Below are 27,645 nucleotides of genomic sequence, written 5' to 3'. Positions count from 1 at the left end.
ACTGATATTTGAGGCCAAGAACGCTAGCATTGTCTAATGTTTCTATGTTCAGCTGCAATCGCTTGTAAGCAGCTTAGATAGGCCAAAACTACTTACAATATCTCACAGTCCAGGTGCAAGTTATACGGCATTGTACTTACTTGTGGCCCTTATAGGGCCCTTCCATAAACATTGCAGTAGACTTATCATAAGTTTGAGTTATGTTATAACGAAGTACATGCTCTGAAATGTATGCGGGTGCTTATATTTAATTTACAGAGGATTGCGGTGGTGAGAAGGGCCTAATATACACTGTTAAGGTTTATATATACATGGCAAGCATTGCACATTTTTCGTGGTGTCCCTAACTCTGGCATACGAAATAAACCATGATCACACTTCCTTATAACGTTAATTCTCGAGGAACTTCTCAACCTAACCACCTAAGACCAGAGAGACTGCTTTAGAAGCGCACAGTCTCTTTATTGCTGGCCTCCCCGCAAAAGCATTCGCCGAAGAGTACTTAGTACTGCTTGTCGAAGATCGATACTACAAGAGTGAATAGTCGTTCAATGATAATACATGCTTGTAGCTACGACGGGTGACTCGAAGTCAGAGCTGTACAATCGGTATGTATCACGAGTTCATGCTTTTCATGGGCTGACCGATCAGTCGTACAGATCACCGCCCTTCCCACCAGAACTGCCCAACCCAAGCCCAAGTACCAGCAACAATCCCCCGGTTCGGGATGTCCTTTTACCTACGCCTGAGTGGCCTCACAGTCCGTATCGGAGCAGACGACGTGGAGAATGTGCCACGATTCTACATAGATCGTGCTGTTACAGGTAGGGCTGAAATCACGCAAGAGTTATGATTCCTTTCTTTATTGATGGACGACGTGACGTCCGCGGGGTTGAAGAATGATGAAGAACAGCAGCAGAAGAGGAGGTAGAAGAAGCTAACATTTGTCCCAGAAGGATACAAGGATGACGAAATAGAAATTGACGAAAAGGTTGAACCTAGATATCCATCTGAAAATAATTTCATCGAGGGACGCAAGATGCGGGGCAAATATTCAGTTACACCATTACGTTTATGGTGCTCCGATACCTCCCCTCAACTCTTTAGGATTCTCAGATGTAGACGTTTTGAATGCTTTACACGCTGTGATCAATTCTGTCAGCAGGGGATTTGACTACTCCGAAAATACAAGCGTTTCGCAGAGTAGTCGCACAGCCAACGGAGTAATGACCTATCGTCTCTCCCATGGGAGCCGGCTACTCCGGCACCACATTTATTTTACGAGAGGTTTAACCTGTATGTTATGGGGATATGGTAAGGGCCGTAAGGCTGTGCCGGGGAAAATATTAGGAGAGAGAAAGATGTTAAGGAGATCCTTTTTCATTTCAACAATCACGTTCGATATTGAACATGGCACTCGGCCATTCCGCCCATAAAAATTTCAGTAGGTGATTTAGAAGCAAATTAAGGATGAGGTTTAGAGACGTCGTAGTTAGAACTGGAAGATTTACAAGCACGTTTTGAAGTATTATTATAGAATGCCTGCGCTTGCTCCACGGTTTCCATCAGTTGTTCAAAGAGTAGGCGGACGATTCATTTTCTGATACTAAAGTACACCTACCGCAGAGGAAGCATTCAAGGTTTGTAAGTACCGGGTAACGCAGAAAACCATTGTGTTGGTCATTATTGGAAGAAACAGGAGAAGGATAGCAGTGCTACCTGGCATTTTGACGCATCGCGTGCTGGTGCCAACAGTACCGTGACCCAAAGCGGGAACTATGACTGATGCTACAATCAAGCTATAACTCGGAAGGTTCTCTGACCGATATCTACTTATCCGACTGGTTCAAATCACCATCGATACTTTAGACCAATTCGTCGTTCCATTGATGAATTGTCAGTACTCCTAAATCCTTTGAACAAACTAAGACTCATCTTCGGCGATTCTGGCGTCTAGCGAAATGCTGATACCATACCGGGCACACATGATGTCCACTCCTTAATAGAAGAAATACATCACTGATCGGACAGTGGTTCAATCAGATTCATTTCCATACGGATCCCACAATCTTTTGAATCTTCGTGATCTGATGCCTGGAGTTCCAGTTGGATGATTTCGTCAATAGCGGTGCTCCTTTCGGAATGCTGTAGGAGTGATTGGGCGTCGTCAGAGCCGGTCCAGACCTTTGATAATCGAGAAACTCCATTCATAAGGAAGAAATCTCTGGGAAGAGTTGTCTCCCTCGAAGAGAAAGGATGTTATTTTCGGAGCTAAACAACGGCTGCAAGGACCACCTATCACTTTTGCAACTGATGTAAAGCATATTCATGTATTCCGTTGATAGATGCTCCAACCCCTTCCTCTGGATGTTCTACCTTTGTTACACGAACCAAACCGGCTCATTGCGAAGATTGATGAAGATCCGAGGTTCGAAGAAGGGGGGCTCGCGGACCGCCGCAAGACCTCATACCTTATACATCTACTTCTACATTTCCTGTGTCAGTCTTGTCCATCCTACTTCAACACATTGGGCGTATGTTGATTCGATCGACCGTTACGAGGTGTCTTTTAATCACGACGGCTGGCGGTACAGGAAAGGTCGAAATTGAACGCTTTATAGCTTTGCTACTCGCTATCGCCTTAACTCCCATCATCTGCATCACGAGTGTGTCTTCGGAAACTAGCAGTCTTTAGTCGATGGAGCACAGACGGTGTTCATTGATTCGCTGACAAAGAAGGGATTCGATTGATAGCACGAAATTTGGTAAAGGAAACGGGGACTAACGGGGACTAACTATTTGTACAAGTAGTTATGCTTTACCGAAGCAGTCCGTCCACCGGACGCAAACAGTTCTCCAAACTTCTATACGGACCCACTAGCCGAAACACGTTACACACGCTATGGCTGACTTCCCGGTGTCATCTTACGGTTTCTTTCGTCTTCTAGTAAACTCGCGGAGCTCCCTCCAGAGTGAATATACCATTCGTGAACTGACTGGTATGGTATTCTGGCGCTCAATAGAGGCTTAGAATTAGATTCAGCGAACGATAAAAATAGCACAGCCTTGAGAAGCAAAAACACAGATGGTCTGTGCAGTGCACCTGATAGTTACCATCAAAGGTATAATAAGTGTCGTCGCCTCCATATTGAGAAGATTGGCAGACATACATGATATGAGACGCGGGTTACAGATGTTGGAAAATGTCGTGTTGAGACACAGCATGGGATAAGATGCTTTGCACGCCATAGGTGGAAGTGCGCCTGATACGTGACAATGTCAATCACTCGAACTGACAAGATGACTCGAAATCAAAGCACTCTGATTAGGAAGACAACACCTGAAACAACCATAGGAATACATACAGATATAGGCCGCGGTTCATATCGCTCTACAAAGACCGAACAGGTGATGGTCCCGACAAAGCCTTTGGCGACGGGTAGCATTGTAAACAGCTGGGCACATAGTCCTTCGTACTCAAGTCCATTAACGACAGTTGGGGCAAAATACGAGATACACGAAAATAGTAGGCAGACGGTGATGAAGACGAGATAATGGAAGCACAGCCTCCAGTCTATCAGCGTATTCTTGGTCTGCGCCCATGTAATTATGGTGGCACACAGACGCTTCGCCTCTGAGGCGCTTGACGGCGAGTTCTCATTCCTTTGCAGATAGTCATGTCGCTGTCTCTGGGTATGCTGGAAAGAAGAAGGACATCGCCACCGCCAGAGCACATGATAGCGCGCTCTCGATGATGAATAACCACCGCCACGCTTCCAAGCCCTTGGGGCCGTTGATGAGACCAACGCCGTGTGTTCTTGGGGTAGATACCAGTTGTTGAAACGGTCGGTCAGAAAAGAATGTTGTAAATCACCAAAATAGAACTGACAAGCCAAGGAAAAAAGTAGATTATTCCTGGATAGAAACCTATGACGGTAATTAGGCATTTGCATTCTACTGAAAACGTGTGACATACCCGCTTTAAACATCCCTAGAAGGAAGTGAAGTCCCGTCAGCGCGCTATAGCTCTTGAACATAAAATGATCATATCCGTTCCGCCCTTCCTGAATATGAGCAACACGAACCAATGCAGGAGAGTAAAATGACTGAGGTCTCAAACGGTGCACAAATAATGAAGAACTACTGTCAACGCAGCGGAGAACTGGCCGCTTGTTGAAGACCTGCAACAATGAGTCACCGCTGTCGGTATTCAATTTTTCGCATTTTTCTGACGGACAATTTAATTAAGAAAGCGATCAAGCATCATCAGATCGGCGTACGATATTAACGCGGGCGAGGAAATTGAGGATGTAAATGAACATGCAACTACGTACGATCCGGAGATTTAGCTGTCGGAGGAGTCTGGCAGGGAAGTGAACCAGCATCGGCTTGTCGTCGTGGTTCGATAGGAATGGTAAACATACCTCTTCTCAGCGAAACGGTCCACAGCGATGACATCTTCGGGTGATGAAATTCCCTCATCACTTGAAAGGCCCTTCTCGAAGTCATTGTCAGCGGATGAGAAGGGAGCAATAGCTGTCTCTTCCATTTCCCGAAGGGCTTTCAAGTTTAGGATTGCTAGCGTTCATCGATACTTCTGGTTGGCAAGGGAAAGACACGTTCCCTTCCTGATGCAGGGAAGATGGGAGTACTGGTCCACTGGCAACCATCCTTTGCAATATGAAGGTGATGTTTATGATGTTGGAAGCTCGAACGGAAGCAAGAGGCCGGCGCAGAGTACATTTTCCCGCAGTGAGGCTGTGGACTTCCATGTCAGTATAGGACCTTACGAATACGATTATTGCCGCAGCCTCACCTCACCTTGCCCCGATATTCCACAGTTCTGGGTGTTGAATCTCCGTATACAGATCGTAGTAGCTTCATTCACTTGCGAGACCCAAAGGAATGAATCACGAGGCGAACGCCGCATTCGAAATTATATCAGAAGACCGCACTGCTCTAATAGAAGCTCAAAGGCAAAACCGGTTGACCATCATGACGTTCTATCAAGGAATGAGATACGAGCGTTTACATAGCAGTAAACTATTACCTGCCGTCGACTCAAACACTTGTTGCGGTTTCCGAAAAGTGGTAGAGTAAGTTTAACTCGATATAAAAATGACCAGATGTTGATACCGGTGTATCGTGCAAGGCCTGTTGTCTGAACGAAGTGGATTCTTGCAATGGTACCTTTTGAGATAACGCAGGTTCTATGGCGAACTTCCGTCGTGCGATGCAGAGGAAATCAGTGAAAGTCTGACTGTGGGACCTGGGTGGTGTAGGGCACCCTGATGTCTTCTTCAGCTTGATAGTACTGCTATTTTCGATGGAAGGTGTTTGGAAGAGAATTCGCAAAAGGAAACCGAAGGCAGCTGAGGAATGCATGGAGCAAGCATGGAGTTCAAAACTGAGCCCGGGGCCTCGGACCGGAATAGGCTTGGTGAGTCACAGTCACAGTCACGGCTCTCTTGCTCTTTTCTCGACCATCAGGCTCGTTATACCTGTTCTTGATGCTGCCCTCTTCTACTGCCGAAAACCCCAGACGCACAAAGTCGTGCTTTTCTTTCTGTTTTGAGTAACTGGTCCCAATGGTCTGTCGCTCTGTGTTTGATAGCTGTGACTTCAGCGGGGAGGGCTTGTTATAGCTGTGTCTAGTATCCTGAGCACGCGCTACTAGCTAAAGATGGTGCGTATCTGCGTCCTGTCCGTTTACAAGTTCGGACTTTGGCGCGCACGTTGGAATGAATCATCGTCCCTGGGTTTTAGAAGGAAGCAGGAACTCAGAAACCGAAGCTGTGAAAGAGTCAGTCAGGGGTATGCACTTTCTTCCTTTCCACGCTATAGCTCATCGTGAAACCAAGCTCGCAATTCTCAACCTCACGGAGTCCCGATGCCGCTTAACCAACCCCGTCGATGTTGTTATGACTATTGCAGTACGGAAGCTCGGTACTGGCGTGAGGATGATGGTACTCTACTGCGAGGTAGATCCGATTCCAAAGGCGTCTCGTTGTCTAATGTAAGGCTTCCAGACCGTTCACGTCATTTAATTCACTTCGCGCAAATGTCACTACAATTTAGCGCGGACCGGTCAACAGTGTTTATCGGCGACCGACATTCCGAAGGTGAAGGCCCCTATGTCCTTGTGCTACTCGGCAGAAACATCGCTTTGGGAGCTCTCGTTATGGTCGTGCGGCGCTGTGAACGATGGCATCGAACTCGTAGGGAAGACGAGAGAGTTGGTCATTGGTGGAAGGTGTGTCATGTTATTTACCTTCTAGGAACGCGCCGCTCATCTAAGGCGAAGCTTATCGACTCGATCGTTTCACCAAGACATCTATAACATTGGAACATCCCTCCTGTAAATGTCGCAACATCTCTGTTCGGACGAATTGACAACAGAGAACTCCGTTACATACCATACGTGTTATGAATGGTTACTCCAAGTCACTACCCCCCCGAAGACCGAATCCTCTCCTCTCCTCCCCTCTCCCCCTCCCGACAATCACCCGCCGTACCCCCTACCCGATCTTTTTTGATTACGTTCCCCGCCTCCTCCGTTCAATTCCCTTTTTTCTCGGGAAAAAGAAAAAAAAGAAAGAGCACAGCCTTCGCTCGTTCGTCTCTTTGGTGACAACTTTCTGAATATGTAGGATTCTCACACGCTCTCGCTTGCCTTGCCAAGATACGGCGTTTGAACTTGAATGCGACCATTTACTCCCACGTTGACGAGGGACCGCGTCTCGACTTCTCATCCGAGAATCTGTGCGTTTTGATGATGCGTCGATGAGGTGCGAACTCTTCTAGTGTTACGTCTCTACGTATCGACCTCACCTGGGCTGAACTTTGCCCTCTCTTCGTATCCTCCAACACCCCTCCCCCTTCCCGCCCTCTCCGCTGCAAGTGATAATGATCCCAGACAACCCAACGAGTGATGGCCTCGATTCTCCAGACGGGAGGGAATGATGCGGGATCCCCAAACAGAAAATGATGCGGAAGATTTTCAACGTAGCGAGTGAATGCTGCGGCCGTGATGAACGATTACTCTTACTCTTACACCTACGTATTACTAGTAAACCGTACAATATGATATGTGAAACGCGAGCTCACGGACCCACGATTCGGGAAGCAATTTCTCAAGGGCGTGATGAATACTGACAAACAAGATACCTACATTACTACATTGCTGTGAAACGTGATGACCAAAACAAAATGCACGGACCTACAACTTTGGTCAGCATCACGGACGGATTCATTCCGACTGTTACAAATACGAGATTTGGAATGATAGTTACAGGACTCACAGAATCCGCATACCAATCTAGTTTAATAACCATACCGAAACGGACAGGACGACGTGGATAACGAAATATCGTCCCTAGCTGCGTTCTTCAAACGACACCAAGAATAGACTCTGAACGAAATCACAAACACGGGAAAAGATCAGAAACGTAGTCTCAATATTTCAGGGAACAGGCGATGAGGAAACAGTAACGGAACCCCACAGTATGAACGCCACCCATTAATAGACTCTGATGCGAGAAAGAATCACTAACGCGGGAAAGAGGCAAAACTTCGGCTTCGGGGGGAAACTTTATTTAGCGTGAGAGCGAGGGCGTGGGGGAGTAGAATCTATAATGGGAGTCGTTGCCGAGACAAAGGGGAGGGATGCTACGTTGAACTTAAATGCCCGCCGTAAGAAAGGAAGGGAGAAACTAAAGGGCCTGGACTGTTATTCAATGTAGAGAAAGGGAAGGGACATGAAAGGAACAAAGGAAACGAAAGAAGCAGGACGCACGAGACCTTTGAGAGGTACGAGGGACAAGGGCAGGGAGAAAGATGTGTTGGATAAACGCTGCGCTATACGAGAACTGCCAGTAATTTTGGAGGGAGGGTGATAGTCAGCCTTTGAGGGGTCGACATGTAGCGATGCTATGTAGATTGCCGACTCGGAGAGGACGCAATACAATCCAATACAATGTACAATATAATCCCATCACCGGTGTTTTGTTGCCCGTAACGCGGGCATTCGTACACTATAAGTATACCATCCATGAATAACAAGTATAGGCTGCTGGCTGTGTCGAAATGCCTGCCGCCCAAGAAACCGTCGATATCATTGATATGTGATGGGAGGGTGGGGGGGATCGAATATAATATTATTTTACGAGACGTTGGAGGGCAGGCATGACGGGAGGGTGCGCTGCGAGGAGACCGCGGATGCTGCGTGTCACGCAGGGTCAGTCGGTGTGGAATAGATACCCGCGTCGAGGGTGGCGCACGCAAGAGGAAGGGAAGCAGACTGTGGGAGCATGGAGGTACGCGGGAGAAGAGGAGGAACAAGGTACGCAGGGGAGGGTCGGGGCTCGGGGAGTAAGATGAAGAGATGCTAAGTTGTAGAGGGAGAGTCGAGGGGAAGGATGCATCGCGGATGAAGAGATGCTGACTTGTAGTGTAAATCATCATTGATATGTGACGGGAGGGTGGGGGGTTGAATATTTACGAGATGTTGGAGGGCAGGCATGATGAGAGGGCTGCGCTCTTGGTTGAGAGGATCGGGGATGGTGAGCGTAAGCTGAGGACTACGCCAGGGTCTGTCAGCGTGGGATGAATACCCGATCGGGGGTACGACGTCGACGAACCTTGGTCAGTGTAAGGGGAGACGACAGCGAGCATGAAGGTACGCGGGAGAAGAAGAGGAACAAGGCACGCGGGGAGGGTCAAGGGTCGGGGAGCGGGTGAAGAGATGCAAACTTGTAGTGCTAAGTCCAGGGAGAGGGCAGGCATGACGGGAGGATGCGCTGCGCTCTTGGCTGAGGGGACCACGCATGCTGCACGACAAGCAGAGTCGGTTGGCGTGGGATGGATACGCGTTCGGGGTTCACGTTGTGAAGGGGGCGCGCCTCGGCCAGTCGGTGTAAGACGAGGGGAAGCAGGCAGCTAGAATGAAGGTACGCGGAGAGGGTCAGGGAGCAGGGAGCGGACGAAGCATCGCGGATGAAGAGATGTTGACTTGTAGTGTAAATCCCGGGTGTCGGGTGTAGTAGCAGGGAAACAGAGTCCTCGAACGGTATCAGACTGCATATCTCTACGCAAGACTGCGGACGTATGATGGGGGCCGCTTAATTGCTTTCATTCACAAGCGTAGGGATACGGTCGAAACAAGCTGTAACCAGAGCCAGGGTCGGTAGCATGGAATGGATACCCGTCTCAGGGCCTTCACTGGGAGCTGGGGGGTGGCGCAACTACGCTGAGACGTCGGGCAGAGGCGCATCCGCATCTGGGGTCGTTCACCTGCTAACTAAGCACCCTGGAGCACGGCAGATCAAACGTCCACTGATTTATCACGCACCGCTGATCCGCTCCAGTGGAGGGCGGAGAGATCCGACGAACTGGAAAATCATTCATTCCCAGTTTAGGCAAATCCCGGTCCGAATGGGCGCTAAAGGTAAATAAACGCCAACTCGGCGGGAGTCGGGCCGATGGTTCAAGGTTTTCCCGATCCTCTCCTCTGCGCTTCCTTAACCATTGCTGCTGCTCCTTTGAGCCTGACCTTGTCGTTCTTTATCTTTGCTCGTGTCTCCGATGTCTGCCTCGAACTCATAATTTCAGTCTTTGCCTATGAGTGTAAAAAACCCGTATTTCTGCCTCTCCTCCACCAGCGCCATCGGAACTCGTATGGCTCGCCACTTGCTACTGGATTCAAGCTTTTTCTCCTCTGCAAAGGTTCGCCAGCCGGGATCTACCAAGTTCAATCATGGCTCTTGATTCCGTGGAATGAAGATCTGCTTGTCATTTGTCTCGCTGGGTGATATTTGTTCTCTATCGCAGGTCGCTACATAAACAGCGAACAAAACAAGTGCCTTGTAATTCATTCCAACCTCGCCCAACGATTAACCTCCTTTCGTCCGCACCACATCTATCTATGGAAGTATGTGACTTGATAAACCGAAACTCGGGACGTTCCCTTTCTCCCCAATCAGAGACTCCTTCACATCATCAATACACCGCCCGCTCAGTCTTCCTTTCGGTGTCTAACCCGGACTGCGGCTACCTGACTTGTGTCGGGACGCCACCCTCAATCATGACATTCATTCAAAATCCAGGGTGATAAATAAATTCTTCATTGTTCTTCTTTTCTCCCCCGCACTGAGGAATGATGGCGCCTCTTGCTTTTTCATAAATCGATCCCTCTCCTTTGGGGATTATGACGTCTTCTATTCCTCCGCACTTTCATTATCCCGTTTATTGATTTTAGTCATGACGTCGTCTGCTGTCAAAGTCACGCTTTCGTTTACCGAAAGGTTGATAATGAATCTTTGATTTCGAAAAGTGCACGAGATACAACTAATTGTTTTCCATGCGAAACGTCAGGAAATCTTATCATAGCTGCGATAAGAAGAACGTTCGCTGCATTCGAGTTCTGCCCTGCACTCCACGAGGAGTCGAACCCCGTCCCTCGATAAATACATGCATTCTGATTCGCCCTCTGAGGGGTCATGTTGCGGTTATCATTTATTAGAGTCAGCACTTATTCCTCTACATCATCCCCGGGTACGTGATAGAATCCCGCTGCATGCTCTAACAACGATAAGCCATTTGGTATCTGACGTCTTCACATGCTTGCTTATTATCACGCGGCTCGAGCTTTTCCAGGAAGCAAAAGACGGTCAGCGCCGAACGACGTTTTGTTCAACGAGTTAGGAAGGGATGCCATGATGCCGGGAATGAGAGGAGTTGGGGCGCGGGATTTCTGAACCTCGGGGAAAAACTGTGTAACCGCGGCACGAAGCAGAGAGGACAATCAAGGGAACAGGTGTTAACCCCTAGGTTCGAATTAGGCCTTGGGCGGGAGAGGGAACCACTCGATCCGGATCGGGAATCGCTATCTGTGATCCCTCTTTGGCTGCTAGGAAACATAGTCCGCTGCTATGATAGCCAAAACGAACAGTCCATTCTCCTACCCTAGGCTCTCTATTAGTCTCCTCTTGGGCTATCCTTCATTGTAACGTCGCTGAAACGCTTAACGAGATAAATTGTCTTGCTTTACCGATCTCGGTTTGGATTGCAATTGGTTGACTGCCACAGTCTACTATGGAATCCAATGTGAGAATCGCCAAGATCATCTCCGTCTTTATACTTCATTTCAAAATTCGACTTGAACTTGAAGCTGGTAACATGTTTAGATGCAATGTTGACTCCTTCACTACCGTTCCCAGTGACGACTCCTAAACCTTGCTTATACTGCGAACTACTATACGCCACATTTTGTCCATTCTTTAAAGCCCTGATCCTAAGTAAGTATCCTAAAACAATTTGCATATCGAACGGTTTATCAAATGCTCAGTGATGAGCTCACTTCAAAATTGCAAGCGGCCTAAGTTGAAATTAAGGTGGGCATGTCGGTGATGGTCGGAGCCTTCTCTTCTAGCCTATCTAGGTGACGTTATGGATGATACTTCGGCTAGTTCTTGACGCGACGGAAAGCGCGTAGTCTACGCAAAAAAAAATTCTCTTCGTACAGATATGGATCCAACACGCCCTTTGTCGAGAGGCTTTGCGCCTCTTGAAGCAGGGGCCCATTTGGGTCGCTTGGATATCAGATGCAATCGTAAATAAACCTCGAGCGCGGACTAAAAAAACGAGAGGAATATAATATAGTCTTATATCCTTAACTGGAAACCAAAGGGCGAAAACTGAAGAGCCCCAGCAACAGAGAGGAAACAAACACATTTCCACATCTGAATGAATGAATACCTGAGGAAGGAACTACAAAGGAGCCAGTCCTGGATGAAGCTGCCACCAGGGAACCACAGAGAGACGTATGTAGGAATGGAGAGAAAGGCCTAGTCGAAGGGAGAAGGGAAACCTCCGAGAAACTTTATCTGGCGTGGGAGGAGATGTGCTCCTTTATTGCTAGCGGGCTAGGGAAGATGAACTCTATCCTGGGGAGCGTGTTGTCGGATCTCAGAAGCGAGCCCTTGCCAAGACTAATAGGGTTGGAGTATGCCGAGATGGTACTGATGCCAGTCCGTTCGTTCGTCCGTCTGATATCTACATCGAGGATCAGCGAAATGATTTTCTGCAGGGGAGGGGAGGTTCCATCACCCAGCTGCCAAAGATACGGATTGACATGTTGATGATGATGGTCTGGGGTCGGAGAGTTACTTCATGAAGGGCCGTATCGCCCAACTGGGCCGAGCGCATCTGATTCCCGACTTGGATACTGCTGACGACGCATCACCGGTGTTTTGTTGGCCGTATCGGATTCGAATTCACGGGCTGCCTGGGAAAAAATCCATTCTTACATTTCTAGAACAAAAATACACACCCCGAGTCCAGCGATTTTCCGAAATATCCGCATTTTCCTCAATCCAAGAGCAAAGAAGGACTGCGCGATAATTGTTAACGCCGGGGTCATTTAATATGACATCGAAAACTGCGGTTGATTAATTCTTTTTTTACGAGAACGTTTATTCTTCTTCCTTACGTGCGTATACAAGGTCCATGTACGGCACCGAGGAGGGGTCGGTGCAAGTCTGTATCAGGGGACAACTCGGCCATCAACAGGCAGGGGTGATTGAAAATTGAGCTGGAGGTTATGGATACGAGGGGGCAGACAGAGGGTATCCTATACCAGGCCTCCTAGCCACCCTTCTAGCGTGAACAGGTTCCGCAGACGTAACACTCACCCATGTATCCCGCCTACCACCAGAGTGTGATGTCCGTTAGCGCCTCGTATTTTGTTTGAACTTCTAGGCACGACTACGGGAGTATCGGTGCGGAAGTAAAGAGGGATCGCAAAATGGCTCATCCCGTCCGGAAATATCGGGCCGATTGGAAGCTATTGGTAAACAAACACTCGGGCCGAAAGATTCTTCCCGGTCCTTTTCCTCGCTCTTTGCTGGCTCTTGCCGCTACGCCTACAGCTGTACACCCAGAGCCGCTGTGTCCCTAATCAGATACGACATTCGATGTTCGTCCGAGTCGCGTCCGATTACCAGATCTACTTTCGACTGCCAAAGTTCGAGTCTCGACTTTGAATCTTATATACTCCGTTGGCGCTGGAGATTATCAGTCTCCATTTCACAACAGATCAAGAAGCTATCCGAACGTTCTTTTGCTGCGACGTCTGGGGATTTCTTTCTTGCTCGTTTGTATGAATATCCCGGACGAAACATTGCCCTTGGTACGTTTTGCTATCTTTTTCATGCAGAGTCATAGATAAAGACTCTTCGTTTATCCAGCTATCCGTAGGCCAAGCTGCATCACTCCTCCAAACCCTCCCTGACGAGATAAACTGCACCGCATTGCAAGAAAACCTCAATGCTCTAGTGCACTCTCAGTCTAACCACGAAGGTATTGCTTTAGAAACGGTGATGCTAACTCCTCAGCTCGTTGCACATCATTATGAGGCGCTTTTTTCTGATGCTATTCTCTGCGGAAGCTCACAGCGCTCAGAACTCGGTTGAATATCACTGGATCAGTACATCTTTCGGCTTACCGTCAATGCTCCAACCCGCTGATCTCAAATATCGAAGTCTACAGCCACAATGTAATGCACAGCTTCATCCTGATTCTCGGTTACTCGCGTACTTGTCCTGAGTGTTAGTAATGGTGCGAGGACATGTTCTACGGTATCAGACTGAGCTGCTTTGATCTGTCTTTTCTGTATTTCTGTTAATAACATCCAGATGCACGTTCTTATCTCTCCTCGCCCTCAGAATTCGTGTTCAAATATCTGGGAATTTTTCGTCTACGCACGGACGTTGTACCCGGACTGACTTGATATATCAACTTTGAGCGAGCTGGGATCATAGAAAAAAGCCGCTCGACCATCGTCCGGCACTCTCCCCATTCTCACTTTGGCCACCTTTTCATGTCGCTTGTAGACATCTTCCTGGCCGAAATATTTTTTGTCTATATTCGCAATTCGCATCAGACACCTTAACTCGATCGCTCATTCTCTTCCTTGGGCGTAACTGTCACGGTCGCGCTTATGATAAAATGGCGGTGCTCCCCCATGTGGTAAAAGATATTCGCAATTGATACTGAATGTCGAATCCTGCGCGCTTGCGACCCAATCTCCACGTGCATGCACGTAAAGTTTGTAAGAGTCTTTCTAATAATCAGATAATCCCGCCGTCCCGGAGCACGACCCTGCGAGGTAGGTCCAAGAAAAAAAAACGTCCATTCGAAGATATTGAAACGTTCTCCGCGCTCTCAGAACGCCTCGAAATTTATCTTCCCTCATTCGAGTCGACCTTTATGATCTCCTCATCCAATCCGTCGATCTAGGCGAATGCACACCTTTAATACGGAACTGGCCAGGAAGACGAGGGTCAACGAACCCGGGACAAAAAGATAACCGGTACCGGGTGCATGTGAAAAAAGGCAGAGGTTAAAAAATTTGCGGGACTTTAGGGGGGAAAGGGTTAGTATGCCCATGGGTATGTAAAAATGAAATGCGGCACCGAGCTTAGTTGGAGCCTAGTGAACTCGGCGCGGGAGCAAGGCAACACTCATTTGGGATGACACGCATATGTGGACGTTTTCACACACGTTAATCAGGCACAATATATCGACATTGTCGATCTATAGGGGAGAGTAACCGCTGACCCCTATGAAGGAGAAAGTAAACGTCCAACCGATATTTTGCCGTCGCGAAGGCGGGGGCCTGGAAAAGACCAAGGCGGAAGAGGAAAGAGTCGGGACCCCTGAGAATATTGTAGATCTAGACCGGGAATCGGTCCCCTTCTCCTTCCGGTGTACGAAAGAGTACCCTAGCGAGAGAATCTTGTAGTCTAGGACACATACACTTAAGCGAATCGACGCGGCCCTTCTTCTCGACCGTCTTCATTTGCTGATTATGCAGGGGGGCAGTGCGAATCTTTTCATCAGGATCCTGAGAAGCCTCAAGCATCTTCGTCGAAGATCTATATATTCCCGAGGTTTAACGGTTTGGAGAGAAATGAATTCATGAACAGATCCGGCTTTCGAGTGGGAGAAGAGGCGGATACTAAATTCACCTGACCCAATGAATACAAGGAGAATTGGACGTGAGGAATAGATTACCTGCGCGAGGCAAGGTTTGACTGGAAAAGGAAATCCAAGAAGACTTAATGGACGGCCGCCCAAAATAGACCGACCACAGAGCTCCTGGCTGGGAGCAGAGAGACGTTATTAAGACGGAAACGGTAGAACACAGCAGTACGAGAGAGAACAACGGCATGAGGACTCTCAAGAGACAAAAGGAATAGCTTCTTGGAGGAGACGGTGAGCTGGAGCATCTGATGTGACTAGCAACACATCACACCGGAGTTTGGTTAGCCGTGCATGTGCATTTCGTTATACACCTTCCCAAAGTGAGAACAAAGAAGACTGCGGAAGCTACGTATGATGGAGGATGGTTTTTATACGGGGTTCTGAATTCAAAATCTCTGTATACACTTTCCCAATGTGAAATCAGAGAAGCTATGTAAGATGGAAGTCATTTTTTCGTTACATCCAGGGGTCTGTACGGGAATCAGAGGCAGGTGCTGTATCGCTACGAGGCCATAGACAGGAAATGTCGTAGTCAGGGAACGCTCGCGTGCCACGTACTCGTCGGTGGGTAGTTGGTGCCGGCGGCGTCGAGAGGACAGTACACCTATTTGCAAGCTATCTACCAAGAAATCCAGTCAAATCAGTGAGTATTACGAACCTCATCGACATCACATAGGTTAGAGACGTCCGTTACGTGGGCGCTGATGAAGCTAGGGTTGGTGCGTAATGGATACCCGTCGTTGTCAAGGCGCAGGGGAGCGGTGAGAGGCGTGCGTCAGCCACAGATCCGCAATCGGGGAGGTCTTTCAAAGTGTTAATCGTTCAGGTTTATCATCTCCTACCACTTGGATCAAGCTGTGGAATAGAGCAAACAGAGGCAAGCTCCAGATTGACAACAGCGGCAGTTACACGCCTATTAGCACATCCGTACCAATGGCGACCTCCACCAGCGTCCCCTTGAGCGCCGTACCTACTACGATCTTGGAGCCCTCCCGTTGAGTCCATGTACCGGACTTGGAAGGTGACGGCGGAAGCAAAGAAAGGGGGAGATCATGAACTGGCTCAACCTTTCCTAGTCTAGGTAGCCCCGGTCCGAATGGCCCTTCGGGCCGAACATACTTCCGCTGCGGACTTGCGATCGAACTTTGCATTCCCCCATTTCGGGGGGCCTTTCACGGGAGAGCTCATCGATAATCAGCCGACTGTAGTTGCACCAACCCGGAACTTTCTGTTTCGTACCTGAGCCATCTCCACCGGCATTAGACTTGTGCCTGCGGCCTGTTCCCCTCTGGAAGACCTTCCTTCGACAACTAGTATCTTTGTTGCCTTCGTGTTGGGTGATTCTTGAACGGCTTTTGTTTCGTGTAGAGAAGATCCCCGGGTACTTGGTTTCATTTCTTATGTTGGAAAACCATCTATTTCAGATCTTCGCCATCCTCATCTGCCATATTTTCTGCATTAGACTTGCACTTGCTCTCTTCTGCGAAGACGAGATCGACTTGTTTCTGTTGTCTTCGCCACTGATCGAATAATCCTTGAGCTCTGTGGAACGAACATTCCTGGGTGCTTTGTTTGTGCTCGCCAACTGGGCGATCATGAGAGGCGTCTGGTCGATAAATGGAGTACGGGTGAACTCCATGAGGAATGCATCATGGAGCTCGTTCCACGATTCCTCGTTGACTTGGATGAGTCACTCCCGAGTTTCCACATCACCCCACCCTGCTCCCAGTAATGATGTTCTCCAAGCGCCACAGTCAATTCTTCCTTCTCAGATTACTGACGTCGACGTATTGAGTCGATACGCCACCTCATTGTGATACATTGTGCTTGCTTTTCAAAATTGAGGGTGATGACGTCTCTTGCTTGGTTGACACTGGTCTCCGTTATCAGTTAGGCGATGACGGGTCTTTCTTTCCGGGTTGTGGCCTTCTGTCCTTGTTCTTCTCTCGCGGCGTTGCTCGTTCCTCTCACCTGTCGTTTTGAATGCTTCATCCTTACTATATACTACTGCAAGCCATCAGTCATTGATTGTACAAGCAATTATCCTGATGTTATGCAATAATCATAGGCGATGTACGCCTGGTATTCCAAGCTTCCTTCAACGTTGGCTCTTATTTCACCTTCACCATTGATCTGTTTATGTAACTCGCTTTTTCACAGATTATGACAGTCTTCTGCTCATTCGTCTCTGATTCATTCTTCATTTGAGATGTTGCGCTCCAAATGGACTTTCAATCTGCACGCCGATGCCTATGTGACGACAACCCGACCGTTGTCTTTTACTTCGCCTTCATCAAGGACGTATGAATACTACCTTCACGATGACGGAATGTTTGGATGTTCTACACAGAGTTTCGATATACCATTCGCCTCTCAGACGTCTCGTTCTTCCGATGTCCCTACCATAACACCAGTCATCCATTTAATAAGCCCTCCGTCTGACTAGCTTAATTAGCTACCCACGAAAGCTCGTAAGCATCCATATAAGATAGATACTCAGTTTCAGCTTCCTTCGTTCGTGGCAACTATTTACTTACGATTATATACGCGTTGTTATTCTCTAGGATTTATCGCGCAATGTGATAGTTCACGACTAATTTCCTTAGGCCTCGATGCCAGATCCTAAGCAATAGCTCATCATGCGTTATGGCTCACCAGGAGAAGAGCCACATGTTACTTGCGTAAACATGATAAGAGGCCCAGCGTGTTTCATTGATTCGAATCCCGGATCCCAAAGTAAAGTTCGTTATAGTCATTATCACCATATCAAAACGCCAGCTGTGCAATTCTTCTTCAGCTAGCCAAGACAAGAGTACACGAGAAACCAAGTCCCGACTGTCTAATTCGAAGAAAGAATTTCCTTGACCACTTGTTCCTACACATGTCCTTCGAGGCTTATGTTCCATCTCTTCATGTGGTTCGGACGTTATTTTGACGCGGAAAACTATGCGGTGATTCAATTGACTGCTTTGAGTCTGCGAAAGCGGGGAAATATCAGCACACCAGGCTGGTCACACGACTTTGCGATGATGAAGACCGGACCGACGCTTACTCATGTGAAATCGGAGAAAGGTTAAAAGTCAAATGATAAATAGAAAGGGTTGAATTGGGATTGTAAGGAGTTTATGAGGAGCAACTATACCCAGGCGATAGTGAACTTCTGTGCAGGCATAGCCCTGGGAGCGAACACTCGAACCCTGAAAGTAAGCTGAAGGCAAGCTGAAGGGCGGAGAAAATTTCTCAAATATCAACGTAGTACGAGTACGAGTATAATATACCGTGGGCCGCCCACCCCTATTCCGGTGAAATTATGAAAGGCGCAAAGTCGGTCTGGAGAAGATCGAGGCAGTAGAGTAGACTCCTGACCTGAAACGAGTTTGGTTCGATTTAGATCCGGATCGGGAATCGGTATCTGGACGCATCCGATGCTTCCCGAAGGGATCGATGTAACTCACTAACGCCTACAACGATATACGCCCCGGAAGGTGAGTACTGGCAGGGGAGTGCACTTCGTGAGTATCCCATCGAACTCTAGACCAATTGCCGAGGTTCAGACAGCCTCTCCCGCCAGACGTCGGCCTCTACCCTCGTCCGTCTTCATTTCCAGATCTTGCGGAGCGCGAATCTTTTTTTTCTCAGGCTGTTGCGGTTCCGGCGGAACAAGGTCGCATCCTGTCTACTAAGGCGCGACAGATATTGTTCAACAGGGCTGCTCCTCTCGAATGGCAACGGACTTATTCTATATTGGTATCGGCATCTTCGCCTGTCGCGAATTACTGTTTCTTCATACTCCCCTTTTTGGCACGTTTTCGATATACGGCCTAGGCTAGTCCTCTCCTGCACTCTTGCGTCCTAGTCCATTTCGCAGCCTAACTCTCACACCTAATAATCCTCTAGGAATATACATATTGAGATGTTCCCTCAGCGTGTGCACATTCCATCCCGACGTAAATTCAACTTACCATTGTTGTATATGCTACGCAGTCAAACTACGATCAAACAAGAACAAAATTCGTTTTTCCCTTTGTTTTCCAATATCAGAATCGCTGTCTTTATATTTCATCTTCCTAATTTCGAAATCTGACGCAGAGCTCGTAGTATGTTCAGATGCGGTGAAGTTGACGAGTCGCACATCTCCTTCACTACCGTTCCCAGTGGCGAAGGGGGGCAGGCCTTGTTTGACTCTGACAGGAACGTGCGAAGCTATCTTATTACAGAATAAAGCTGTGATGCTATATTTGAGGCACACCGTACCCACCGTTGGAGTACACCGTTAATCCGTAAAGCTCTGATCCTATATCTGTTTGAAAATAGGACGGGTTATCAAATAGCGAGTGATAAGCCACCTCCAATTTGCAAGGTAGAAGTAAGCATTTCGGTAATGGTCGGGACTGCACACTCTCGGCGTACTTCGGCGGTTGTAAATATGACAGGCTACTCGGCACGGGGTGTTCGGCATATGGGGATGGCGAATGATTTCTGATTTTCTATCAAAGCGAGGTGTATGTACAAATAAGTAGACACTTATTTGTCGCTCTGCTCATACATTTTCAGAGTGTGAAGGTAGAGCTTTCAGTCAACGATTGGGATGATGGAACAACATAGCACTACAAGGAAGCTTAAGAGTGAAGCGAGCACTAACGAGGTGAGGAAATCAGGGAAGACATACAAGTATAGATTTTGCACCCAACTGACAATGATCATTACTACCAGAAGAAGTAAAGACGCCCCAGAAATAGAAAGATCCACGGTACTTGGAGAAGTACCACTCCCGTAATGAGACACTACGAAAGACGTAGGGATGGGATGGAGCTACGGTCCAATAAACAATTATGAACGGATAGTAAAGCGTCGAATAGATGAATCTGATGGAGGGAAGAGGGAAACCTCCGAGAAACTTTATCTGGCGTGAGAGCGAGTCTTTTAGCGGGTCAGGGTAAAAGGACAATCATATTCGTCTGATGCTGATGGCTTAGAGTGTGGGAACAGAGAGCGCTTTCTCGGGCAATGCCAAGACTAGGGCTGGGGGACGGTGATATGGTTGGGTGGTATTGATGCAGGTCCTGCATAATCGTAGACGAGATCAGCTAAATCGTACGATTTTCGGTAGGGTGAAGAGAGAAACACCACAGCTTGACCATCATCCCAAAGATGGCGATTTTACAGTCACCGATTGATAATGATGGGAGGAGAGTTGTTCAGTGATGCAGAGAAAACCCGGAGAAATGATAGGAACAAGACAAGGAAAGAATCAAGGATGCGGGGAAACGTGACGGGGTCATGACCAAGGTACAGAAACCTGAAGAGAACGGCAGCCTGAGGATAGCCAGGCAGGTCGAGAGAAAATATAGCACGTCCTCGTCTGATGTACTGTTAGTGATAACAAGCTGTGCAACTTCCTTCGAATTCCGACTCGCAACCACACGACCGGTGCTTTGGTGGCCGACTTGGACTAATACACACTAAGCGGATACTCGTAGAGACAAGCGAGTTTCTAAATCCGCATTTCTCGATAGATGTTGCTGCGAGCAAGAGAATAACATCGGGGTGGAGTCAACACTGCGCTTGATGGAGCTTGATTATTTTACGACAACGATTATATGTATGTCCAGTCTTCGGTCAGGGCGACCATGGCGTACGGCACCGAGGGTAAGGGGCCGTACAGAAAATTGAATAACTGCCCGAGTCGCGTTTTAGGATGATAGTGTCAAACAAGCATTGAGTAATGCTGCACACCTCGTTCGCCTCATAACCCGCTCACACGGATGCCGCCTACTGGCACCAGATAGATGGAGGTACCGGTAACCGGCAACAAATTCAGGAGAGAATCATGAACCAGCTCGTCCCGTTTGGAAAGACCGGTCCGAGTGGAGGCTTTTGGCAAATAAATATTACTCGGGCTTGACTCGGACCGACAGCATGCTGACGTTCAAGTTTTTCCTTGGGTTTTCCCGATCCTCCACTCCTCTCTCCATACAGGTGTACGCCGTCGTATCCATGGGCTCAATGTTTCTATTGTAACTGCTTGTTCTCTGTTGTTATGTGTTGTTAGAATATGGATTACTATTTTTAGAAGAGCGAGCTTGCATGAATATTCTCGCTCGTTCTCCCCATATTCCCCGGGATGCTTACTCATTTTATTAGTGATACATTACTCATTTATTCTAGTACATTCTACGTATTCTGGTAGTATAAAAGCTGTGTAGTTAGTAGGGCATCGCTAGCGCGATTGCCGTGAACATTAGTTTCTTTTGTGCTTACCTGTGAACCGCGAGTTCTTACATGTGTTATATTCCTTGTTTATTCTTTAACATTTGCTTCGCTACAGCTCACCGTTGGCTCATCGCATAATTTTCGCCCAGAGAATGAATGAGAACAACTGCTGCTTGCTGCTTTTATATTGCTGCCATGGCAAAATCTACCAAATAAATTATCCGGTCTTCTCCAGTGACTATCCGGCTCAGCTGAGTTACTCGCCAATACCTTCCCTGACTTTGGCGCACGAAATAAACCACGACCTCACTGCCTTATAACGTTGATACTCGAGGAGCTTCTCAGTCAAATCACCGAAGACCAGAGACACTGCTCTCAAATTGCGTGGTCTCTTTATTGCTGACCTCCCCACAAAAGCGTTCGCCAAAGAGTACTTACTGCTTGTCGAAGGTCGATACTACAAGAGTGAACAGTCGTCCAATGATGGTACGTGCTTGTAGTTATCACAGGCGACTCGAAGTCAGCACTGTACAATCAGTATGTATCACGAGTTCATGCTTTTCATGGGCTGACCGATGAGTCGTACACAGATCACCCTTCCCGTCAGAACTGCCCAACCTAAGCCCAAGTACCAGCAACAATACCCCAGCTCGGGATGTCCTTTTACCTACACCTGAGCGGCCTCACAGTCCGCATCGGAGCAGACAACGTTGAGAATGTGCCACGATTTACATAGATCGTGCTGTTACAGGTAGGGCTGAAATAACGCAAGAGTTATGATTCCTTTCTTTATTGCTAGACGACGTGGAGTCCGCGGGGTTGAAGAATGACGAAGAACAGCAGCAGATGAGGAGGTAAATGAAGCTAACATTTGTCCCAGAAGGATACACGGATGACGAAATAGAAATTGACGAAAAGGTTGAACCTAGATATCCATCCGAAAATAATTTCATCGAGGGACGCAAGATGCGGGGTAAATATTCAGTCACACCATTACGTTTATGGTGCTCCGATACCTCCCTGAACTCTTTAGGACTCTCAGGTGTAGACGTTTTGAATACTTTACACGCTGTGATCAATTCTGTCAGCAGGGGATTTGACTACTCCGAAGATACAAGGGTTCCGCAGAGTATTCGCACAGCCAACGGAGTAATGACCTATCGTCTCTCCCATCGCAGCCGGCTACTCCGGCACCACATTTGCTTTGCGAGAGGTTTAACCTGTATGTTACGGGGATATGGTAAGGGCCGTAAGGCTGTGCCGGGGAAAATATTAGGAGAGAGAAAGACGTTAAGGAGATCCTTTTTCATTTCAACAATCACGTTCGATATTGAACCTGGCACTCGGCCACTCCGCCCATAAAAATGTCACTAGGTGATTTAGAAGCAAATTAAGGATGAGGTTTAGAGACGTCATAGTTAGAACTGGATGGTTTACAAGCACGTTTTGAAGTATTATTATAGAATGCCTGCGCTGGCTCCACGGTTTCCATCAGTTGTCCAAAGAGTAGGCGGACGATTCATTTTCTGATACTAAAGTACACCTACCGCAGAGGAAGCATTCAAGGTTTTGTAAGTACGAGGTAACGCAGAAAACCATTGTGTTGGTCATTATTGGAAGAAACAGGAGAAGATTAGCAGTGTTACCTGGCATTTTGACCCATCGCGTGCTGGCGCCAACAGTACCGTAACCAAAAGTGGGAACTATGACTGATGCTACAATCAAGCTATAACTCGGAAGGTTCTCTGATTCGGTCAACTGATTCGAAACCGAGATCTACTTATTCGACTGGTTCAACTCACCATCGATACTTTAGACCAATTCGTCATTCCATTGATGAATTGTCAGTACTCCTAAATCCTTTGAACAAACTAAGACTCATCTTCGGCGATTCTGGCGTCCAGGGAAATGTTGATACCATACCGGGTACACACGGTGTCCACTCCTTAATAGAAGAAAGACATCACTGATCGGACAGTGGTTCAATCAGATTCAATTCCATACGGATCCCACAATCTTTTGAATCTTCGTGATCTGATGCCTAGAGTTCCGGTTGGATGATTTCGTCAATAGCGGTGCTCCTTTGGGAATGCTGTAGGATGATTGGGCGTCGTCAGAGCCGGTCCAGACCTTTGATAATCGAGAAACTCCATGCAGAAGGAAGAAATCTCTGGGAAGAGTTGTCTTTCTCGAAGAGAAAGGCTGTTATTTTCGGAGCTTAACAACATCTGCAAGGTCCATCTATCACTTTTGCGAGTGGTGTAAAGCATATTCATGTATTCCGTTGATAGATGCTCCAACCCCTTCCTCTGGACGTTCTACCTTTGTTACACGAACCAAACTGGCTCATTGCGGAGATTGATGAAGATCCGAGGTTCGAAGAAGGGGAGGGTCGCGGGCCGCTGCAAGACCTCATGCCTTATACGTCTACCTCTACATTTCTTGTGTCAGTCTTGTCCGTCCTACTTCAACACATTGAGCATATGTTGATTGGAGCGACCGTTACGATGTGTCTTTTAATCATGACGGCTGGCGGTATAGTAAAAGGACAAAAATGAACGCTTTGCGACGCTGCTACTCGCTATCGCCTTAACTCCCATCATCTACATCAGGAGCGTGTCTTCGGAACATAGCAGTCTTTAGTCGATAGAGCACAGACGGTATTCATTGATTCGCTGACAAAGAAGGGATTCGATTGATAGCACGAAACTTGGTAAAGGAAATGGGGGCTAACTATTTGTACAAGTAGTTCTGTTATACCGAAGCAGTCCGTTCACCGGACGCAAACAGTTCTCCAAACTTCTATACGGACCCACAAGCCGAAACACATTACACACGCCATGACTGACTTCCCGGTGTCATCTTACGGTTTCGCCTTCCAGTAAACTCGCGGAGGACGAGGATGACAAGCGTTCCCGCCAGAGTGAATGCACCATTCGTGAACTGACCGGTATGGTATCCGGACGCTCTCCTCACTTTGTAAAAATAGAGACTTAGTATTAGATTCAGCGAACGAGAAAAATAGCACAGCCTTTAGAAGCAAAATCATAGATGGTCTGTGCAGTTTTCCCGATAGTTACCATCAGAAGTATAATAAGCGTCGTCGCCTCCATATTGAGAAGATTGGCAGACAGTCATGTTATGAGAGACGGATAAAAGATGTTGGAAAATGTCGTGTTGAGACACAGCATGGGATAAGATGCTTTGCACGCCATAGGTGGAAGTGCGCCTGATATGTGACAATGTCAATCACTCGAACTGACAAGAAGATGACTCGAAATCAAAAGCACTCTGATTAGGAAGACGACACCTGAAACAACCATAGGAATACATACAGATATAGACCACATTTCATATCGATCTACAAAGACCGAACAGGTGACGGTCCTGACAAAGCCTTCGGCGACGGGTAGTATGGTTAACAGCTGGGCACATAGTCCTTCGTATCCAAGTCCATTCACGACAGTTGGGGCGAAATACTAGATACCCAAAAATGGCACGCAGACGGTGATGAAGGCGAGATAATGGAGGTACAGCCTCCAGTCCATCAGCGTGTCCTTGGTCGGCACCCATGTAATTCTGGTATGGCCCAAAGATGCTTCGCCTCTGAGGCGCTTGACGGCGAGTTCTCATTCTTTCACAGATAGCCGTGTCGCTGTCACCGGATACGCCGGAAAGAAGAAGTACGTTGCAACCGCCAGAGTACGTGATAGAGAGCTCTCGATGATGAATAACCACTGCCACGCTTCCAAGCCTTTGGGGCCGTTGATGAGACCAACACCATAAGCGATACTGCGTCAGCAAGTGAGGTACACGCGGCGATGAGAGAAAGGCGAAATGCACGCTCTTGAGGTCGGTACCAGCTGTTGAAAATAGATAGTTGGTAGGCAGTGTTCTGAAACACAAAAATAGAACTGACAAGGTAAGGAAGTAGATTATTCCAGGAGAGAACCCTGTGACGGTGATTAGACATTTAAATTTTACTGAAACTGTATAACATAGCATACCGGCCTCAAACGCCTCTAGCAAAAAGCAGAGACCCATCCGTGCGCTATAGCTCTTGACGCATGAGATAATCATATCCGTTCCGCCCCACCAGACCATGAGGAACGCGAACCAATGCGGAGGAGAAAAATGCTTGAGCATGTAATTTGACGGGGTCTCAAACAGCGCGTAAGAAATAAAAAAACACTGTCAGCACAGTGGAAAACTGCTCGCTTGTCATGTCGAGGACTTGCAACAATGAGTCACCGTTGTCGGCACTGAGGATTTTCGCATTTCCCTGACAGATAATTTAATTAAGAAAGCGATCAAACATCATCAGATCGGCGTACGATATTGGCGCGCGCGAGGAAATTGAGGGTGTGAATGAACATGCAACTAGGTACGATCCTGAAATCTAGCTGGCAGTGAAGTGAACCAGCATCGGCTCACTGTCCTGGTTCGATAGGAATGGTAAACATACCTGTTCTCACCGAAACGGTCCACAGCGATGAGTTCTTCGAGTGATGACGGTTCCCTCATCACTTGAAAGATCTTCTCGAAGTCGTTGTCAGCGGATGAGAAGGGAGCGGTATCCGTTTCTTCCATTCTGGAACGGGTTTCAAGTTTAGCATTGCTGGCATTCATCGATACTTCTGGTTGGCAAGGGAAAGACACGTTCCCTTCCTGATGCAAGGAAGGTGGGAGTGCTGGACCACTTGCAACCATCCTTCGCGCTATGAAGGTGATGTTTATGATGTTCGAAGCTCGAACTGATGCAAGAAGCCCGCAATGAGGCTGTGAACTTCCATGTCAGTGTAGGAGCTTGTGAAAACGATTGCCACCGCCACCTCACCCTTCAGTGCTCGACAGTTCGAGATGTCGAGTCGCCGTATACAGATCACAGCAGCTTCATTCACTTGCGAGACCCAAAGGAATGAATCGCGAGGCGAACGCCGCATTCGAAATTGTATCAGGAGGCCTTGTGCGGCTCTAATAGTGATCACCGTCAGCTTGATGCTCGATGTTCTTGTTTTTGATGTACTTACCGCTCAGGCAGATGTCACAGCCTACAGCCGGTAATCCAAGACGGGCGTTGTTCCATTTGCGCTACATTTGGAGTATTTACTAGAGAAGCTTGATCTTCCTGTCTAGGAAGATCAACAGCAAAATCAAATCCATATATAAGGATATCGTATGCAAGGCAAGGAAATAGACATACGCTAGTGGAAGTCATGGTCGTCTCCGCCGACACATTAGGAGTCCCCGTATAATATCAGAAATACTGATTGTACATTGCGAAGAAGATGAGGTAGGGTGACGTTCGTGTCGCCTTGATAAAGCGTTGAGGTGCCGTAGATACCCATAGCCTAGCTACGGCGTCAGGCCAAAGAAGAAAAAGAACCGGACGAGAGACATCCTTGACTAATGCCACAATGGTACGAATCGAAGAAACCAGGCATCGTAGTTGTTGCGCAAATCTCATGCACATTCCGCTGCATAAGGTCGCATATATGTTGTCCTAAATTCTGTGGATGGTTAATGACTGTGAAGGAGGTTGTATCGTTGTACTCACAGCGCGCAGGCATCATCTTCTCAGCCGATTACAACATCGAAGGCAAAACCAGTCGCCCGTCATGACGTTCTACCAAGGAATGAGATATGAGCGTTCACATAGAAATAAATATTACCGACCGTCAACTTGAACACCTGTTGCTGCTTCCGACAAGTGGTAGGTACCTCTAACAGATGCTGATACCGGGAACTTGTACAGAGTCTGGTGTCTGAATGAAGTGGACTGCTGCGATGTTAGCAGAGAGGACGTCGCCCAATTGTGGAAAAGACTGACGGATGTTGAACATTTGAAGGTAGGTAGAACTGGGTTCCCAAGATGATCGAACGGCTGTCGCAGTTTAGGTATAGTGAAGGTTTGACGGTCGTATCATTATAAGGCTTCCGGCAGAGGTAAGGGAAGGAAGTGCGAGAGATCCGACATGACCTGGAGTGCATTATATGAGAATTGCTAGGTCAAGAAACTTAAGACGGACGCACCAAGAATTAATCGAGCGATAGACGGAGATGAACATCACATGCCGGCCGTTCCTTCAGCTGGACCAGTAGAAATGAATTGATGAGCTATCTTATTGGAAGACAGGTAGCACAGAATTTACCCTATCTTCATAATGATAGCCCTTGCTAGATCATAATGAATGAGTTCCAGTATATTCACCTTGTATATTAATACTCATTTCGGAAATTTGGATATTAGAACAGTTATAATATCCTCAGAGACGTCCATTTTGTTAGGGGAGAAGCGCTAGTTTTGTACGATGAAGAACATGAGAAAAGTTGCAACATGGGTCATTGCAACTCACTGCATAGACAATGTATTCAACACCACATATTACA

At 47.5% G+C, this 27,645-nt stretch overlaps 6 protein-coding genes across 6 annotated transcripts; 1 reads left to right on the top strand and 5 right to left on the bottom strand.

The window, feature by feature from the left end:
• Nucleotides 1-3,391: 3,391 nt before the first annotated feature.
• EV420DRAFT_1584775 (uncharacterized protein) lies at nt 3,392-3,614 on the bottom strand (the record flags this gene model as incomplete). The annotated part of the gene is made up of 1 exon (XM_060474771.1): nt 3,392-3,614. A coding segment is annotated over one exon (223 nt), but the record flags the coding sequence as incomplete, so codon positions are not given.
• Nucleotides 3,615-7,631: 4,017 nt separating this feature from the next.
• EV420DRAFT_1202843 (uncharacterized protein) lies at nt 7,632-9,131 on the bottom strand. Its single transcript, XM_060466344.1, has 3 exons — nt 8,640-9,131; nt 8,501-8,591; nt 7,632-8,443 (listed from the first exon to the last, which is right to left on the bottom strand). The coding sequence occupies exons 1-3, from the start codon at nt 8,782-8,784 to the stop codon at nt 7,930-7,932; spliced, it is 750 nt and encodes a 249-aa protein (XP_060323147.1). The 5' UTR covers nt 8,785-9,131; the 3' UTR covers nt 7,632-7,929.
• Nucleotides 9,132-11,369: 2,238 nt separating this feature from the next.
• Nucleotides 11,370-11,937, bottom strand: EV420DRAFT_1584758 (uncharacterized protein). The gene has a single exon (XM_060474770.1). The coding sequence runs from the start codon at nt 11,728-11,730 to the stop codon at nt 11,434-11,436; it is 297 nt and encodes a 98-aa protein (XP_060323146.1). The 5' UTR covers nt 11,731-11,937; the 3' UTR covers nt 11,370-11,433.
• A 2,929-nt stretch (nt 11,938-14,866) lies between these two features.
• EV420DRAFT_1202740 (uncharacterized protein) lies at nt 14,867-15,391 on the bottom strand. The gene is made up of 3 exons (XM_060466343.1): nt 15,314-15,391; nt 15,073-15,257; nt 14,867-15,016 (listed from the first exon to the last, which is right to left on the bottom strand). The coding sequence occupies exons 2-3, from the start codon at nt 15,227-15,229 to the stop codon at nt 14,934-14,936; spliced, it is 240 nt and encodes a 79-aa protein (XP_060323145.1). The 5' UTR covers nt 15,230-15,257; nt 15,314-15,391; the 3' UTR covers nt 14,867-14,933.
• Nucleotides 15,392-16,810: 1,419 nt separating this feature from the next.
• On the top strand, nt 16,811-17,669 carry EV420DRAFT_1202714 (uncharacterized protein). Its single transcript, XM_060466342.1, has 3 exons — nt 16,811-17,051; nt 17,111-17,124; nt 17,252-17,669. Exons 1-3 carry the CDS (start codon nt 16,940-16,942, stop codon nt 17,486-17,488), a joined length of 363 nt encoding a protein of 120 aa, XP_060323144.1. The 5' UTR covers nt 16,811-16,939; the 3' UTR covers nt 17,489-17,669.
• A 7,215-nt stretch (nt 17,670-24,884) lies between these two features.
• Nucleotides 24,885-25,845, bottom strand: EV420DRAFT_1651136 (uncharacterized protein; the record flags this gene model as incomplete). Its single annotated transcript, XM_060478519.1, has 6 exons — nt 24,885-25,047; nt 25,175-25,208; nt 25,263-25,416; nt 25,457-25,537; nt 25,590-25,647; nt 25,721-25,845. The coding sequence occupies 6 exons, from the start codon at nt 25,843-25,845 to the stop codon at nt 24,885-24,887; spliced, it is 615 nt and encodes a 204-aa protein (XP_060323143.1).
• Between the last annotated feature and the right edge of the window lie 1,800 nt (nt 25,846-27,645).

This window comes from Desarmillaria tabescens (assembly GCF_030435595.1).
Source record: "Desarmillaria tabescens strain CCBAS 213 chromosome Unknown EV420scaffold_90, whole genome shotgun sequence".
Lineage (NCBI taxonomy): Eukaryota > Fungi > Basidiomycota > Agaricomycetes > Agaricales > Physalacriaceae > Desarmillaria > Desarmillaria tabescens.
Note: the sequence above shows the minus strand (reverse complement) of the source record. Positions and strands in the feature narration are given on the sequence as shown.